The sequence below is a fragment of the Aythya ferina genome (assembly GCF_964211825.1).
Source record: "Aythya ferina genome assembly, chromosome: 3".
Taxonomy (NCBI): domain Eukaryota; kingdom Metazoa; phylum Chordata; class Aves; order Anseriformes; family Anatidae; genus Aythya; species Aythya ferina.
Window position 1 is genome coordinate 113490114 of NC_140298.1, and position 16129 is coordinate 113506242.

At 38.9% G+C, this 16129-nt stretch overlaps 1 protein-coding gene across 4 annotated transcripts in view; it reads left to right on the forward strand.

Annotated features, from left to right (window-relative positions):
• Window positions 1-16129, forward strand: part of PTCHD4 (patched domain containing 4) — a 129879-nt gene that overhangs the window by 19823 nt on the left and 93927 nt on the right. For all 4 annotated transcript variants that reach the window (XR_014692093.1, XM_084516305.1, XM_084516306.1 and 1 more), the window contains exon 2: window positions 5694-6174. Coding sequence is in view for 3 of the 4 variants with exons in the window: in XM_084516305.1 (XP_084372431.1) it covers window positions 5694-6174 (481 nt within the window). In the remaining variant the exon portion in view is untranslated. The remainder of the gene's footprint in view (window positions 1-5693; window positions 6175-16129) is intronic.

Consider the following 16129-nt stretch of genomic DNA (forward strand, 5'->3'; position numbering starts at 1 on the left):
TATATAAATCTCTTGAAATATTTTTCTCCTGTTTTTGTCTCTTTTCAAATTATCTGAATGAAAACTAGAAAACCCAAAACAGTAAGAGAAAGGATCACGAACCCACACTCATCAGAAAGAAATGCAGACATTTCTGGTTGTCTTTTGGGAGTTCTGGGTACCCATGTCCTGCACTTAAAAATCACTCTAGATGTCCTTACTATCCCTGGTAGGGTGTTCAAGCTCTGTATGTTTATTAACCTGTGGGACATGCCAGTGAAGGGGCTAATAAATGCCAGGGATGTCAACACTGGCAGCTAGCCAGTTCTTCTAGCTTTGTTCTTCCATCCTTCGCTGGGGGTGGGTTAATCTCTCCTGACTTCTTAGCCTGATAAAATTTAGGATCAAGTCCGAGTACTCTTGCGGCTGTGCTGTAAATGGAGAGAGACCTGCATAGGGCAAGTCTGTTCTCAGCTCATACCTTATGATGGGGCAGATCATCCTCTGGATGTGCCTGCCTCTTCCCGAAGCTTATAAAATTTGTTTAGTTGAATAGCTGGTGAGCTGAACATCACCATTGCCAAATAGCTGGAAATAACTTAATTGTTCTTTATTGCAGCAGAGATCTAGGGTTCTATTTCCTAGACAGCTTCTTATGACCATTTTCATACATTTTATTTTTTGTTGAGCAAACATGGCTATTGCTTCATTCCTGTTCCCAGTCAGCTGAGGTGCAAATTTACCTTGAATGTGTTGCCCTTGGGGATCACTTGTTCTGAACTGTTTACCCATAGCTGAGCAGTTCAGAAGAGTTGTAGATTTTCCTGAAGCATACAGGGACAAGCACAGCAAGCAGACTGGTGTGTGTGCAAGAGCACCAACACAGCAATGAGGGCAGGTAAACTGCTCTACTGGCATAGATCATTATTACATGTGACTGTTTCAAAGGGATGCTTCAGGAATGATTGGTAATTGGTGGCTTTGCAATTGGGATCAACTGGTGTAAAATCTTCATGGATATATTAGGGGCAGAGACAGAGAAATTTATCTGGTGAGGGAGAACTCCCTCCAAAGGTTTACTTTAAGTCTAGAAGGAGGCAAGAGCAACCCAATATGTTAAACCTTAACTAATGTTAAGGTAATAAGGAAGTATGCTTTTTGCTTGTTTGTTTGTTTTGTTTTGTTTCTACCCTGAAAACCTTTCGTGAACTAAAGCAACAAAATTCATCCTAATCTATGTGGATTTTAGTGTAATATTATCTATGACCTGCATTTGGTAGAATGGGGATGTCCTTATCAAGGCAAGAAACAGCTGCATTGATCTCATTAAGATGTTTATCACAGAATATATTTCAACAGATATCCCTGGTCTGCTGAATATTTTTTTAGCTTTTAAGATAAAACAGAGTTTAACTAGGAGTTCATGCATTGTATGTGCATTGCTATAGAAACATGGAACCGTTTTGGTTGAAAAAGGCCTTTAAGATCAAGTCCAACCACCAACCCAACGCAACCGAGTCCACCTATAAACCATGTCCCCTAGTACCATGTCCACTATAATGTAGATTGATAATTTTATATCACTCCAGTTGATAAGAGTTATCAGTTAAATAAAAATAAAAATAAAGAGAAATTGTGTGACAAAGACCCTGCAAAGATGCTTAGAATGGGAGTGGTGTAGCAAGCAGTAGGGTGCAAAAACAGCAAGTTGGGGATAAAGGTCCCAGCGTAATTTAATAGTAGGGGAGCATTTCAGGTACCTCTTTGGGCTAAATGCACAGAGGATCTATGACTACATTAGCACCAGTAAAAGATGTTTAGCTCAGTAGTAGCAGCTGGTTTCAGCCTGTCATGTTCTGTCGGATGGCTTTGGGGTATCTAGGAAAAGAGAGAGAAGTGAGCAAAAAACAATACAACAGTCTCCACTGAAGCAAAGATTTTTTACTTGGCCTCTGTTAAAAATCAAATATCACATTACCCAACAAGTCATTTATATTTCATACTATTTTTAAACATGATCAGTTCTGAAAAGAATTGGCTGCCATCAGAATGGACAATGGGCCTTTTTGTACCCTAGTAGAACAGAGACCATGAAGCTTTGATTAGGCTAGACAGTAAGAAAGAAAAAAAGAAAGAAGAAAGGAAAAAGAAAGAAAGAGAAAGAGAGAGAAAGAAAGAGAGAAAGAAAGAGAAAGAAAACACAAAGTTACAGTCTGGGAATTTGAAATTCAGGCAAAAGAAAGTTATCATCTTGTGTGCCTTGGAGAAACATGGGTGTTAAAGGCTATACAACCAATAAGTATTGTTAATACTCTATTTTGGGTGTCTGCTTTCCTTTGTACAAGATCAGAGAGGAGCAACATCTGCAGGTAAATCACAGAAGGAACCTGTAGTCTGAAACAAAAAACTATTATTATGAAATTTTAAAACCAGCATCATATCAACATATACCATGAAGAAAGTGCCAAATAATGAAAAAAGGGATTATTATTATTTTTTTAATTTGTTTGTTTTTCCACTGAGGAACTAGGCCAAATTAGAGATCCTGTTCAATAGCCCTTTGGTCTTCAGGCCTCATCTACAGAGGTCACTTTGACCTCATTTTGTTTCCCAAGCCTTAGGCCTAGTCCACAAGCTTAGCAATTCATGTCTCCTTCAAAGTGGTCCCGGAGGACAACTGAGAACTTGGGCTGCTGAATAACTCTCCTGAAGTGCGTACAAGTCACGGAGGGCTAGTTAGGTCCCTGGATTGGAAGCCACTAGGAAATGCTACAGGTTAAGGTGGCTATCCTTGGTCTCTATTTTTCTACACTTCAGCCCACATCCATAAAATGGGATGAACGGCAATAATTTTTCACTCCTTTCTTTCTTGCTGAGGTTGTAACCATTGATGTGTTAGCCCTGCCTAGGACCTTTCTCTCTCTTGGAGCATTTGAGCTGTATTAGAACAGTTCCTCATTTTCCCAAATGCCATAGTGGCAGATTTATATTTACATGCTATAAAAACATCAAAGGCAAAACACCTGCATAGCTAGAAAGTCTTTGGTAGGAAGGGGACGAACAAAACGACCTCAAACATATTCACCGTCTGTGATTTTCTTGATTCCCTCTGAAAGCTCTCTCTCTATTTTGCTGACATACGAGCTGGGTGCTCTATTGTACATCAGTGTAACAAATAGCCGTTATCTTCCGTTTCATGGGAGATACGGTAGAACATGATTTATTTGTGCCTGCTCTGCTGCCTCTTTTGAAATGTTGCCGTCGTTCAGTGCACTTTTCACAGAGGGGAAGGCAGATGGTCATCGCAAAGTTTCCCGTAACCTTGTGGTGCATGCTGCATAGTGAATCAATGAAATCTGAATTACAGTCCATTGTCTGAAATGGGAGCTGTGCTGCTAAGTATCCTGCAGTGACTGAAAATGTTTGAATGTCAATACTGCATATATGCTGAGGAAATATGACATTTCTCCCTAAAATTTCAAAGCGGTGCCAAAGGGGATTTTTTTAACTGCAGAGTTGCATCTGATGTGAGCAGGGACTGCATTGCTCAAGATTTAATTATCAGCTTGGAAACATACCTTTTGTGAGTGTATGAGTGTTAGATATGACCCTTCTTAAAAAAAAAAAAAAAAAAAAAAAAAAAAAAAAAAAAAGTAACAATAGTAGAAATACTGAATCAAAATGGGTTTCTAGCATGAAATGCCAGGGAGAAGGATTTTTGGAGTCCAAACAGCACCCGCTGCCCCTCTGTGCTAGCTGCTTCTGCTTATATGACATTTGTAATGAGTCTTCAGGTGATTTGAGAAGCTGGCATTAGACTGCAAATCACCTTTTGCGTCAGCTAGTGCCAGGATACTTCGCCAGAAGCCATTATTTCAATGGGAAATAACAACTGGGAATAGGGAAAAAATGAACTTCTGAAAAGCACTTCGTCACATTCCCTGGGCAAATGCTAGAAACAGTATGAGCTCTTGCCATGAAAGCAAGCGTAGTGAGAAATTTCTCAGTGGGAGGATTGCCTCCTTTGCATACCAAGAGACAGACAAGGTGAGTATATAAAATATTTTCAGCACTATCTCTCAATTTCTGATATTTATTAGTTGTATGGGCAGATGTCCCAGAAGACATCTATGTTTCATAAAGCCTGGTATCTTGCTTCATTCATTTTTCCTTAGGATGGGAATCATGAGGAACAGGAGGAGTAACCTCCTGCACAGGTCTGGCAAATTCAGGTAGCAACCTTAGTGCAGCACAGGTATTTCTAGAAACAGTTAATGTTTGGCATAATAGATGATAAAAGCACCTTCCCAAATGCTTCTGGCTTTTTTTCAGATGACGGCTCCATGTGTGTGTAGGGCGGAGCATCTCCCAGATTTAAGCTGTCAGTCAGCTTGTTCCTATAGCAAATCTAGGCAAAGAGTATTATCTCATGTGACCTCACTGCTGCAAGATGTTTTATATATTAAATGGCTTGAGAATTTTATGTTTTCATTAAATACGAAAGGAAAGAAATCTGAGAACTTTTAATCCCATTTACAGAAAAAAGAAAAAAAAAAGTGAAATGTTGTTATTTGGTGTTCTGCAGACATTTAATCCCTCATTTTAGAGTTATTTTGTTCAAAGAGATTACTTGTGCTAGGGCATTTTTATCCAATGTACTGAGTCTTCTTCCTTACTTTGCAACAGGGGCTTGATCTTCTAAATCCACACAAGCTCACCCTGATGTGAAAGGGGCAGATCACAGATATTCTAGAGAACTAGCATAACCCGTGGCTTAAAAGTTTTATTAATTGTTCCTAAAAAAATAAAAATAAATAAAAATATTTAAAAAAAGAAAAAAAAAAAACAAGCAAGCAAACAACCAACAACAACCATCTAATTGTGAGCAGATAACTCTACTAAAAATAAGAAAGAAAAAAAGGGAGGGGATGGGGGGAAGGGGGAGACAGGGGAAGCAGCAGATTCAGAGTGTACCTGGTGTCTCCTTCACTTGTTTTTGTGGACTCTCTATGTTCTAGCATATACTGAAATAAGAGATACCAGGTAAGGTTTATGTTAGTGAAATATACATATATAATCATAGCTAAATCAAGGGCTAAGGTATATTCTTATTTCTGTTCCATCAAATCCATGAAATATCAAATAAGCAAATGGAAGAGTCTGATTTTATTTATACTGTTCTAGAACAAGAGTAGCTATTAAACTTTGCAGATCTATCTACATTAAGGTACTCTTTGTACTAAGGACCCAGAACCCCATTTTTCTATACATTTCCAACTCTTTAAAACCATTTTCTGAGTGTCAGAAAATTGCAAATCTTCCAGCTTCCAACTTTTCATACTTCAGTAATTGGAATTTTGTTGTTGTCTGTCAAGTTAAAATGTGGAAAAGGGCTCCTCTTCCCTGGCATGAGGAGCTTGCATGCAACATTTCTGTCCCTGAACATTTGGGACTGCAGTATCTGGGCAGTCCCTGAGCTGCGACACAGAATTGCAAATAGGTCTATAATGAATAAGGAACAGAGAGAAGTGTGGCATGGACCAGGGATGTGACCCAAAGCCCACTGAAGTGAACGTCACGACTCCTATTGACTGCAGTGGCCTTTGAGTCAAGCTCTCAGCCTGTCTGTGAAAGAAGCGCAGATTCAATCAGTATCGCTGTGACACATCTTACACAGGATAACCACATGCTCATCTTTTTACTTTCCCTCCCAGGATGGAAGGAGCAGTTTTATTGGCCACCAGCTCGGAGGGGTCATGGAAGTGCCCAACAGCAAGGACCAGAGAGTCAAATCAGCCAGAGCCATCCAAATCACTTACTACCTCCAAACGTATGGCTCTGTCACCCAGGACCTCATTGGGGAGAAGTGGGAGAGTGAATTCTGTAAACTGATGCACAAGATGCAGCTGGATCACCAAGATCTGCAGCTCTACTCACTAGCGTCCTTCAGCCTCTGGAAGGACTTCCACCAGACCAGTCTCTTGGCCAGGGGCAAGATTTTGGTGAGCCTGATGCTGATCCTCCTGACTGCTACCCTCTCGAGCTCCATGAAGGACTGCCTGCGTAGCAAACCTTTCCTGGGACTCTTGGGAGTACTCACTATCTGTATTTCCAGTGTCACTGCGGCAGGGATATTTTTCATTACTGATGGAAAATATAATTCTACTCTGTTGGGAATCCCTTTCTTCGCTATGGGTAATTATTTATCTTCATAATAATAGGATTAACAGAGCTTAATGACAGGATTGTAAATTACATCCTGGGTTATAAAGTGCAGATTTTACCTTGAGTGAAAGTCTAAGTTGTTTTCATCTTGTTAAATTGATCTGTGACTTGCCAAAAAAAAGGAAAAGGAAAACAAAACAAAGCAGTAGCAACAATAAAGAGTGAATGACGTTGCTGGAATCTTGGCCAATATGAGAGGGGGGAAGTTTTATTGATTTCTGTTACAAAACAAAGGAGAAATTGTTATTGAAAACTAGTCAGCTCAGCACAGAAAATGGATATGTGTTGACCTTACTTGGATGGGAGGCCAGCCAAAAGAGTGAGTTAAAAAAGGAGGGCAACATGGAAGGAAAGATTTTAGCAGCCTTCCTAAGAAGGGCTTCTCTTCCAGCTCTGTCTGAGGGGCAGAGGGGAATGGGTTGGTGTAAGAATAAGATTGATGGACTTTATCGCAGAGAGGAGATTACAGCTGTGGCGTTTGCCAGGGCTGTAAGTAAAGGGGCTGTCAGTATCTGTAGTGCATAATCCCTCAGTTTGTGAAGTCCAAGATCAGCTGCAGAGATTTCCTTTGTGTTGTACCCTGGCAGGGGAAGGTGCAGCCAACGAATGGACATAAAAACAGTTCTTTTAGCTGAATTGTTTTCATTATTTCCACACTCACTCTGTTCCAGCACATTTAGCTCTTCTGTGTATTTAATTATTTTGTTTGGAAGGTATGCTGGAAAGGAAGAGGGAAACATATCCAAAATGGCATGATGAGGCAGTGGTGTTTGGTGCCATCACATTTATGTCTGTCAGATGTTTGCCATATCACTAGTGTGAACCTCACTTATGACTCTATGCAAAGTCTCAACAGAGGCAGCCCAGACCCCCATGATCACTTTTTGAGGTCAGAAAACCTCATCTGTGGACATATCTCTGCATCTTTACAGTTGATTTCTTAAACTTCATGCTTGTAGTACTCAAGTTTAGCCCTCTGGTACAGTAAGAGATAACTAAGTATGCAAAGGCACAAAGTAGAGTTAAGATTTGGAGCATGTCTTATATTTTTCTTTAAAAACTCACACCATCAAAAAAACAAGTTCTACTTGTTCTTTCTCTCAAGAAAATTCCCACAGGCATATGCATCTTTCAGCTCTCTGCGTTCCATTTCATCTGTCCCCTGCCCGTGCATCCATGTCCCCAACCAAGGAGGCAGGCTGCTTCCTTCTTGGTCTTGCACCCATCAACAGCATCTGGCCAGGGTAGGAATAGGAAGGAGTGGATTGGAGTGAATGGTCGAGAATCCAGCTGCAAAAGGGAAAAGTGAGGTAAAAAAAAAAAAAAAAAAAAAAAAAAAAAGCATGGATTTGCAAAATTCGTTCAGCTTCATTAATGCAGATAAACAAAGCGATCTCAAAGCCTCTAATTCAATCATCAGCACTGTTAAATCCTGACAATGGCCCCAGAAAGTTTGATCTGTGCCAATTTTCACTCTTCTATGCATATCCTAGGCATGTTTTGGTGGCTTGCTGAAATGGCATGGTTTGGATGCAGCATTCATTTTTGGGAAAAATAAAATTTAGCTGTATGGTCCAGGGTTGGATCATTCCTATTAGCTCCAGGACAAGAGAAGAGGACCTGAAACTGCTTTGTTTGAGGGATCTGTGTAACATGATGGAGAAAAGATGGACAGTATCAAAGGGACGACTCATACTTGTTATCAGATTATGGCAACCTTTTTTTGTTGGGTGTCAGGAGGTTTGTATCAACTAAAAGGCACTGCCTTGCTTTGTGCAGCAAGCTGAAGTGAGGGCCAAATGTATATGTATATGTATATATACATGTATATGTACATGTATATGTATATGTATACAACCTAAAGTGGTGAAAAGCAACTTCCATTAATTGTTTATTTCTCTGCTGGCATCCCTTTTCAGACAGCTGTAGAGATCAGGGCACATGCTCTTTGCTTGATGGATCCCCGAGTTGTCACTCCCAAGGAACAGCAAACACTATTTGTAGAAATGCATCTTCAGGCTGACCTGAAAAACATCAGCATCCATACATCCCAATTGTAATAACAGTAGCATTGTGCTTAATTCATACATATCCTGCAGCCCCAGTATTAGACAAGGGTAGGAGTTTCTGAAAGCAGGGTGGCTCAGTTTCCCATTTAGGATGGTGGAAATTTAAGAGTTCTACTGTCTAAGGAATAGTAAGATTTACAACTTTCTGTTGTGCTTTGCACTGTCACTTTTGTCACAGCCACTGCCAAGAGCAAAAGAACAACAAAAAAAAAAAATTAAAAAAAAACAACAACTAAACTCTCTAAGGATTGCTTCTGTAACATTATTGATGATCTTGAGGTCTCTTCCAACCTAGAAATTCTGTGATTCTGTGATTCTGTGATTATATCAAATAAACTTCATGTTGAAAAATAATACACTTAAGTAACCTTTTACAAAAATTTCATTCAGGAATCCCAAACTGAATTGGAAATATATAGGGAAGAGATGTTACCAACAGTTTTTGGAAAATATTTGGGAACAGTTTTATGATTTGATCAACTAAGAGATGGGAAGCATGACTTTACAAAGCCATACAGGGTTACTCCTGCAAAGAGCCCGATGCCTTTAGTGCCATGGAATGATGGTGCCAGCTAATGACATCTTGCACTGCCCATGAATATGACCAGGGCCTCATGGAAATGGGATCTTCACAGGACAGAGATTTCTATAGAACCTTGTTTACTGTGAAGTGATCTAATCATTAGAATAGACCCATTGAAGACCCCAACCCCAGTTCTGCAGGGCAATGCATAACAATGATGCATGTTGTACCAGTGACCCTTGCTGGTAAAACAGCAGAAGCAAACAGTGCATCAAATAATAATTCTGTGAATGTAAATAAAAGTCTACAAAACAAAGTTTCCCAGAATTACAAATACAGATTTACAATTCAGGCTTTCAAAGTCAAGCTACTTAAATTGAAGAAGAAGAAGAAGAAGAAGAAGAAGAAGAGGAAGATGAGGAAGAAAATAAAATAAGGCATTTACATGGGTAAAACCACCAAGTGCCTGGCAGTGCATTGCTACCCAAAATACATGCACAGTCTGAATTCTGGCAGCTTTGGAATGATTCAACCTGACATTTGCAAAATCTTAATTTAAAGTATATGTGTTTATTCAGAAATACACCGTTTATTCTGACATTCACTTCCAAAGGATTATTTTTAATGAAATTCTGTGTTGTTCATCTGCACTTGTTCTTTTCATGAATAGCAAGATGCTGTCATGTGAATGACAGGGATAGAATCATGGAATCATCTAGGTTGGAAAGGATCTTCAAGATCATGAAACCCAATCATCACACTGACCTATCAAGTCCCATCAGTAAACCACCTCCCCTAGTACCATGTCTACATGTCACTAATACCTCCAGAGATGGGGACTCCACCAATTCTCTGAACAGCCTATTCCAATGTTTGACCACCCTCTTCATGAAGAAATTCTTCCTTACATCCAATCTAAACCTCCCATGGCACAACCTGAGACCATTTCCTCATGTCCTATCATTTGTCACATTAGAATAATGCCTGACCTTTTACAAATATTTAAGTCTATAATTCCTATCCTAGTGCAGAGCTTCTGTGAGTTTCAGCACGTGATAGAAGACTGCCTAAAAGTTAAATATTTAATATTTTTTATAAATTTAAATGGAATTACCTACACATGAATTATTTATGGCAGTCCTACCTGTAAGGGAATGTTCTGCTGGGATAAAGCATGTCTCTGAATATTAGGGGAAGAACATTAGCTTAGGCTGGCTTTTCTTTATTCTTCAGAGAGAGAATCTTCAGCCTTAATAAGGCAAGAGGACAATGGCAGAGAACCCTACTTGCTCTGAGTCCCTTTTTCTAAAACCCTGGTCTTTTCAGCTGCCTCAGGAAATCCATTTTCCCCAATACAGTATCTACTCTGCTTTGTTTGGGTCATGAGGAGAAACTGTTAAGAAAGACCCTATGCAGCTACTGCTCCGAGTGCTAGAATCTCATTCAAGCAGGTGCTGACTTTTAGCTCTTTATATTCCAGTCAAATGTTTAAATGTAATAAGGTAGTGAAGAGGTATTTCTTTAGCTTCCGGGCTTGCTCCTTTAAGAACTGAACTGGACTTAGATGCTCCATTTTGTTTTGTTTTCTATTTTTTGTTTGTTTGTTTTTAAGTGTGTTTTAATTAATTGTTATGTGAAATCAGAATATGGGACAGTTTGGCCTTGCATCTAATAATGACTTATCTTCTAGGATAAATAGAAACTGATATTTCTTCTGCAAGTTTGACACTAGCAGATCTATCATCACTGGAGACTCTTAGGAGATAGAGAGTCTCTGGGTTTTGGATTAGTTCTAGACCTGAGAAATGTACCTAGTTAGATATTACATCTGACTTTTTTTGTTTGGATTCACAACACAATTTCAAAGAGATGTTACGTACGTGATATAATTATGGTTCCCCATGTCTAATCATCACTAATTAATATAACCAGAAGGTTAACTACATTATTGAGATATTATTGCTCTCATGATTTGTGTTTTAATGCACAGGAACCAGACTGATATCATCAGAGAGACAATAATTTAACTCAGATGAGAATATGACTATATTTTTAAGTACAGGTATATTAGTTATGTAATTTTAAACCATAATTATTTTTGGACAGTCAGTGAAGTACTTCATTATATAATGGAAATCTTATGTAAAAAAAAAAAAAAAAAAAAAAAAAAAGTAACTACAAGGTACTGGAGTGTAATTATGCTTTTTGTATTATAAAATATATGTGTTCTTTAGACAGATGGATTCACTGTGACAGGTTATTTCCTTTCTTTGGTAATCCTGAAGATTTGAAGATCTTCAGGAAAGATTCTAGGTTCTTTATGGGAAATGCCACTTCTCTCTGAGTCTTAAGGCAACACTAAGGTCAAAGGATGCCCTACAACACATTGTATTATTACTAGTACTAACAATGATATCGCTAGTAGTAGTGCAGTAAAGAGGTAAAAAATCTATAGGAAGCTAGAGACTACCTGTTTCTATCAGTAAGCCTATGCCAAATGTGAAAATACTAAATAGCAAGGTAGAGATTGTGCCTACAGTGCAAACTTTTCTGTTTAAATTCCCAGATATTCCTTCCCTTGGCTGAGGTATTCAAATGGAAAGAGGAGGCAAAGCAAAATCAGACAAAACTCCAGCCAGTTATTAATATTTCAGGCAGAAGCCATCTAACCTCTTTCAGAGGACAAATATAGCAGTTGTTAAAGTCATGACTGGTGATCATCTTTAAGTAAATTTGAGATATTACAGCATTACAATTAGTGGTAAAATCATTGCAAATTACAGAAAAATGTCATAGTACAAATGAGAAATGTATTTTGTTTTTAAATCTCAGAAGACAAATGTGAGGGCTAAAGTGCATGTTATCTCTAGTTTACCTGTACTTGACATATCATAGTATTTCTAACCTTAGAAATACAATGAAACTGTAATTTTATTTGTTACAGTAGCTCATATCCCCATCCACTTAGAAAATCATTAAGGATTTTGAAATACCCTGTCCTTTATTAAAAAATTTCTGACCTTGACTCTTGCAGTAGGAAATGAGAATAACAACAAAACCACAGGGAAGTGGGAAGAAAACAACAGAAAGACAAAAGAAATATTTAAAACGGCCTGTTTGGATGGCCATATAACATAGGTAATTAAAATTAATGGCTTTAGACATTATTCTTCTTTACAAATCTGATTTTCCAATAACCTCTTATACTTCCTAATAAGTTACAATTCTAGAGATGGTGTTTTTGTTGTTGTTGTTGTTTTGTTTTTGTTTTTGTTTTTACATATCTATAGGAAATGAATGATATTTTTCCCTTTTCCACCTAGAACATCAATCTTTCCTGGATTATGAGTAGAAGACCAAGACCTGTCTGGGATCCTCTGCTACACTCGTACCATAAAGTCTGGCCTTGCAGCAATGTCCTGGAGACATGCTTAGAGAGAGACGACAGGACTAGGACTGTCCCTCATACCCTCAAACACTGGCCAAATGATGATATCTCCTCACAGGCCCTTTGGACCTTCTTAAGCCCTGCAGAAAGGGATGCAGGAACACAGCTGGCCTCAGTCCTAACAACAGGGCTTGTAGCACCTAATTCCAGCTGTCCCAAATGTTCCTTCCTTAACTACAGTGACAGAATCTCAATTTCTTTCCTATACAGTGGAGAGAAGCAGGTGACTCCAAAGTCATTTGGATGAGCTGAGTTAATTTCTAGAGGGTCTTATGCATCTCTACCAAAGCTAGGTTGACTGCTTAGACTTTAGACCACCGATGTTGTACACACAAGCTGTAAGCTATGTATATATATACGTGTATATGTATAGCATACATATGAATAATCTGATGTGAATCCTTTACAGACTGCAGATTACCTCTTTTCCTAGAAAGACTTAAGGGTAAGTCTCTTCCTCTTATCAACTCGAATCTCATTGTCCCTTAGGGCAGTTGCCCCACCCCAAGAGCTGGGTCTGCAGGTCTTCTGATCAGCGACTGAGGCTCAGCTCAGGTTGAAGCTTTCGTTCTTGGATCATTGTCCAAACACAGAGCATCACTACCAGGTCCCCCATAATGACAGAGAAAATAGAGAAGACTTTTTTTTCTTTCTTTCTTTCTTTTTTTTTTTTCTTTTACTGAGAGCAGACAGCTAAACTCTTCCTCCTACTGATTTCAATGTGAATCCACGTGTCCAAGGTGAATTCTCCAAAGTCTTCCCCCCTCCCCTTTTCACTTTTTCTCTCTCTTTTGTTAAAACAGCTTTCTCAGCTCTCCATCTGCAGCTAACGGACTAGTAGCTGTCATTTGAGGTGCTTCCAATTTGCTGCAAGCATTTCTGCAAGTCCTTTGAAAAAATAGTTTGATAAAAGAAGAGAACATGTTCTGAGTGAAAAAGTCAAAGGCTGAAAGGAATGGTTTCCTTTTGCACTTGAAAATGTATGTTTAGTACTCTTAATACACAAATTCTGTTCAAATAGTAAAGGATGTTTCCTTTTCAGGTGCCTCATGCATTTGTCTGAGCACCTCTTGCTTTCATTTTTCTACCCTTTCATATCAATGCTCATTCCTACCACTGGGTTATTTAAGGTTCTTTATTGGTTACACCTTTTCTGCCCATTGATCTCATTTAACAGGAGTTTCATTCCTTGTACTTAGTGTGTATCGATGCACATCACATTTACATTTGGTTCATTCGGGATGGAAAGGAGCTGCATCATGGCAGAAATATTTTAGCTCTACATATATCATCCCTAATAGGCCAGTGTCAAATCCAGCCTTGAATAGCACCATTGCTAGCAGCTCCATAACCTGCCTTGACAGCTTGTTCCAGTGCTTAAATAGCCATACACTTATAAAGCTATTTCTTAATATTTTCCTTGCTGTAGTTTATGCCTATAACTTCAGAGTCTGTCTGGCCTGACCATGGAGAGTAATTTTTCACAGCATATATGTATTTGCAAATACTTTCAGAATATTTTATATGTACCGCTGTGCATACTTTAGCATGGATATAATTTCCTACCAGATATTTTTTCCTGGATATTTTACTGTGGCTCATACTTTCTTGTGAACTCCATCCATCCATGGTGGCTTCTAGTTCTTGTTGGCACATTGTGGATCCATGGGAGAAAAGAGAAGTGGGATAGGCTAAGCTTCAGAAGAATATGCTCTGTGCTTTTTGTGCGTGGAGGAAAAATGCAATCTTGAATTGTCCTTTATTTCAAGCTGGGCAGGAAAGGTGGGCTCTGCTGCCTGAGGCAGCATGGAGTGAGTGATTCTGTGCTCTGTCAAGAACACTGTCTGCTCTCCATGGATACCTTGTTCCTTTCTAGGAATATACGAAGTTGAGCTTCCATTTTTTAATTGAAAATGAAAGGGAACAAATGCATTTACCTTTTCCTGGAATACGTCTTATGTGCAATCAGCCCCTGGAACTCACCAATGCAAAATTGTCACAGTCAAAAATTCATCCTGATTTGGAAAAGGTTGGATTGTTACACAGCCGGTTAAAATTTGTTTTTGAATAATATTGCAGCACTAAAAAGTAATTGTAGGGAGGAAGTATAAAAATTAATGAACAAGTTCAAAAGCCCAGTTCAAAAATGGTCACAAGGAAATTTCACTTTAAAGGAAATTTTCCCATAGCTGCCCTCTTTCTGTCTGATAATTTTCCCCTGAAGAATCAGGAACAGGACACAGAACTGAATGGACCATTTGACAAACATTTTAAATCATTATTTATCTGCTACATTCATTGCGATATGAAAACTTTGTACAGAACTAAAAGATTGAAAAATCTGTTGCAAATACAAAACCAGCTAAAAAGACTTTGATATTTTATCATTTATATGTTCTCCATTGTACAACCACTAGCCAGTCAAGGTTTTAATAATTCATTTTTTCTTCCATTTCTGATCCTTTTCTGTAGTCCATTTTTTTTCCCCATGAAAAAACTTCTCATCTCCAGTGGGATAACTACCCACAGTTACATACTGCATGCTGAAGCCACACTGGCTCTAGGCTCATTCTTCCATGAGTGGTAACAAATAATAGCAGCAGCCTGCTTGTTCAACAAGTATCTGCTGTATCATTGGCATAACTCAGTGTTACTGGCCTTCAGACAAAGGTATACACAGCTCCTGCAGCTGTGACTTTCCTTGTGTTAATGCTGCAGGATGTGATGAAGCAGGCAATGTTTCATCCACACTTGGCTAACTGCAAGATGTGGAAGGACATGCTATTTTGGATGCTTACAGTGGTGCTGATGGTTGTACCAGTGATGGGAGTCAACACAGGGCTGCATGTGATACCAAGTGAGTGAGACAAAAACTCAGGCCTTTGCAGCTTTGGATCACTAGAGATGCACTTTCATTTTTGTTCTGCCAGAGTGAGGATACCATACTCAGTACCTTGGTTGAATTTCAGCATGGATAATTTCATATCTATCATCTTCAAATTCTCCACCCTAGGAGCACTGTGCAGGTGTAGCTCTGTGCAGCACTATTAAGCAGCTGCTGGTTTTTACTCAGATGTGGCTGTATTTGACTGGTGAATGCAATGACCACGTTACATGGCTTGGCAGTCTCTAAATCATTGTCTTCCCTGAGAATTCATAACTGCATCCTGGCATGTTCTCATCACATTTCCCTGCAGTCAGCTGCGGTATTTCAGCAGTTTGGAATTTTATGCTCATACTTTACACCTAAAGTCCAAGGAAGAGAATAATTTCTTTACAGCCTGATATGCCACTAAGGCCTGTCTATCCTATACATTTCTTACCCATATTCAAATACAAATCTGCAACAGAGATTTTAAATTCTGTAGCCTTTCCTGGTGTTTAAACTCAATTGCTGTTGATATCTTGCTTATGGAGGAAACCATTTTGCTAGCACAGCCATGGTGAAGCTGTTGTGGAAGGATTGAAGAACTTCCTCATAAGAGAGAAGCAGTGATATGTTTTACTGATATAATATAGTGATTTAACAAAGTTTGATTATAAATAAGATGGTGACTTAACAAGGATCAATGGCAAGGTAACCTGGTTATCCACTACACAGAGGATAAGGTTAAATACACTTTTCCAGGAGACCCTCCCATTAAGTCAGGAGGATCAGGACAGACCCTCTTGCATTCTAACCTCCTTCTTTTGCTAGCACAGCCATGAGACCAATCACTGCTATGCCAACTGGCAAACTTTACATAACTTCATAAGCAGGTATAACCTACTAGAGGGAGCACGTGCATTGCTTTATGAAGAGAACCAAACAACAGAATACCACACACCCTGTGAGACTCTAGCTGATGAAATTTTCTGTTTATTTACATTTCCAGTTGATATTTT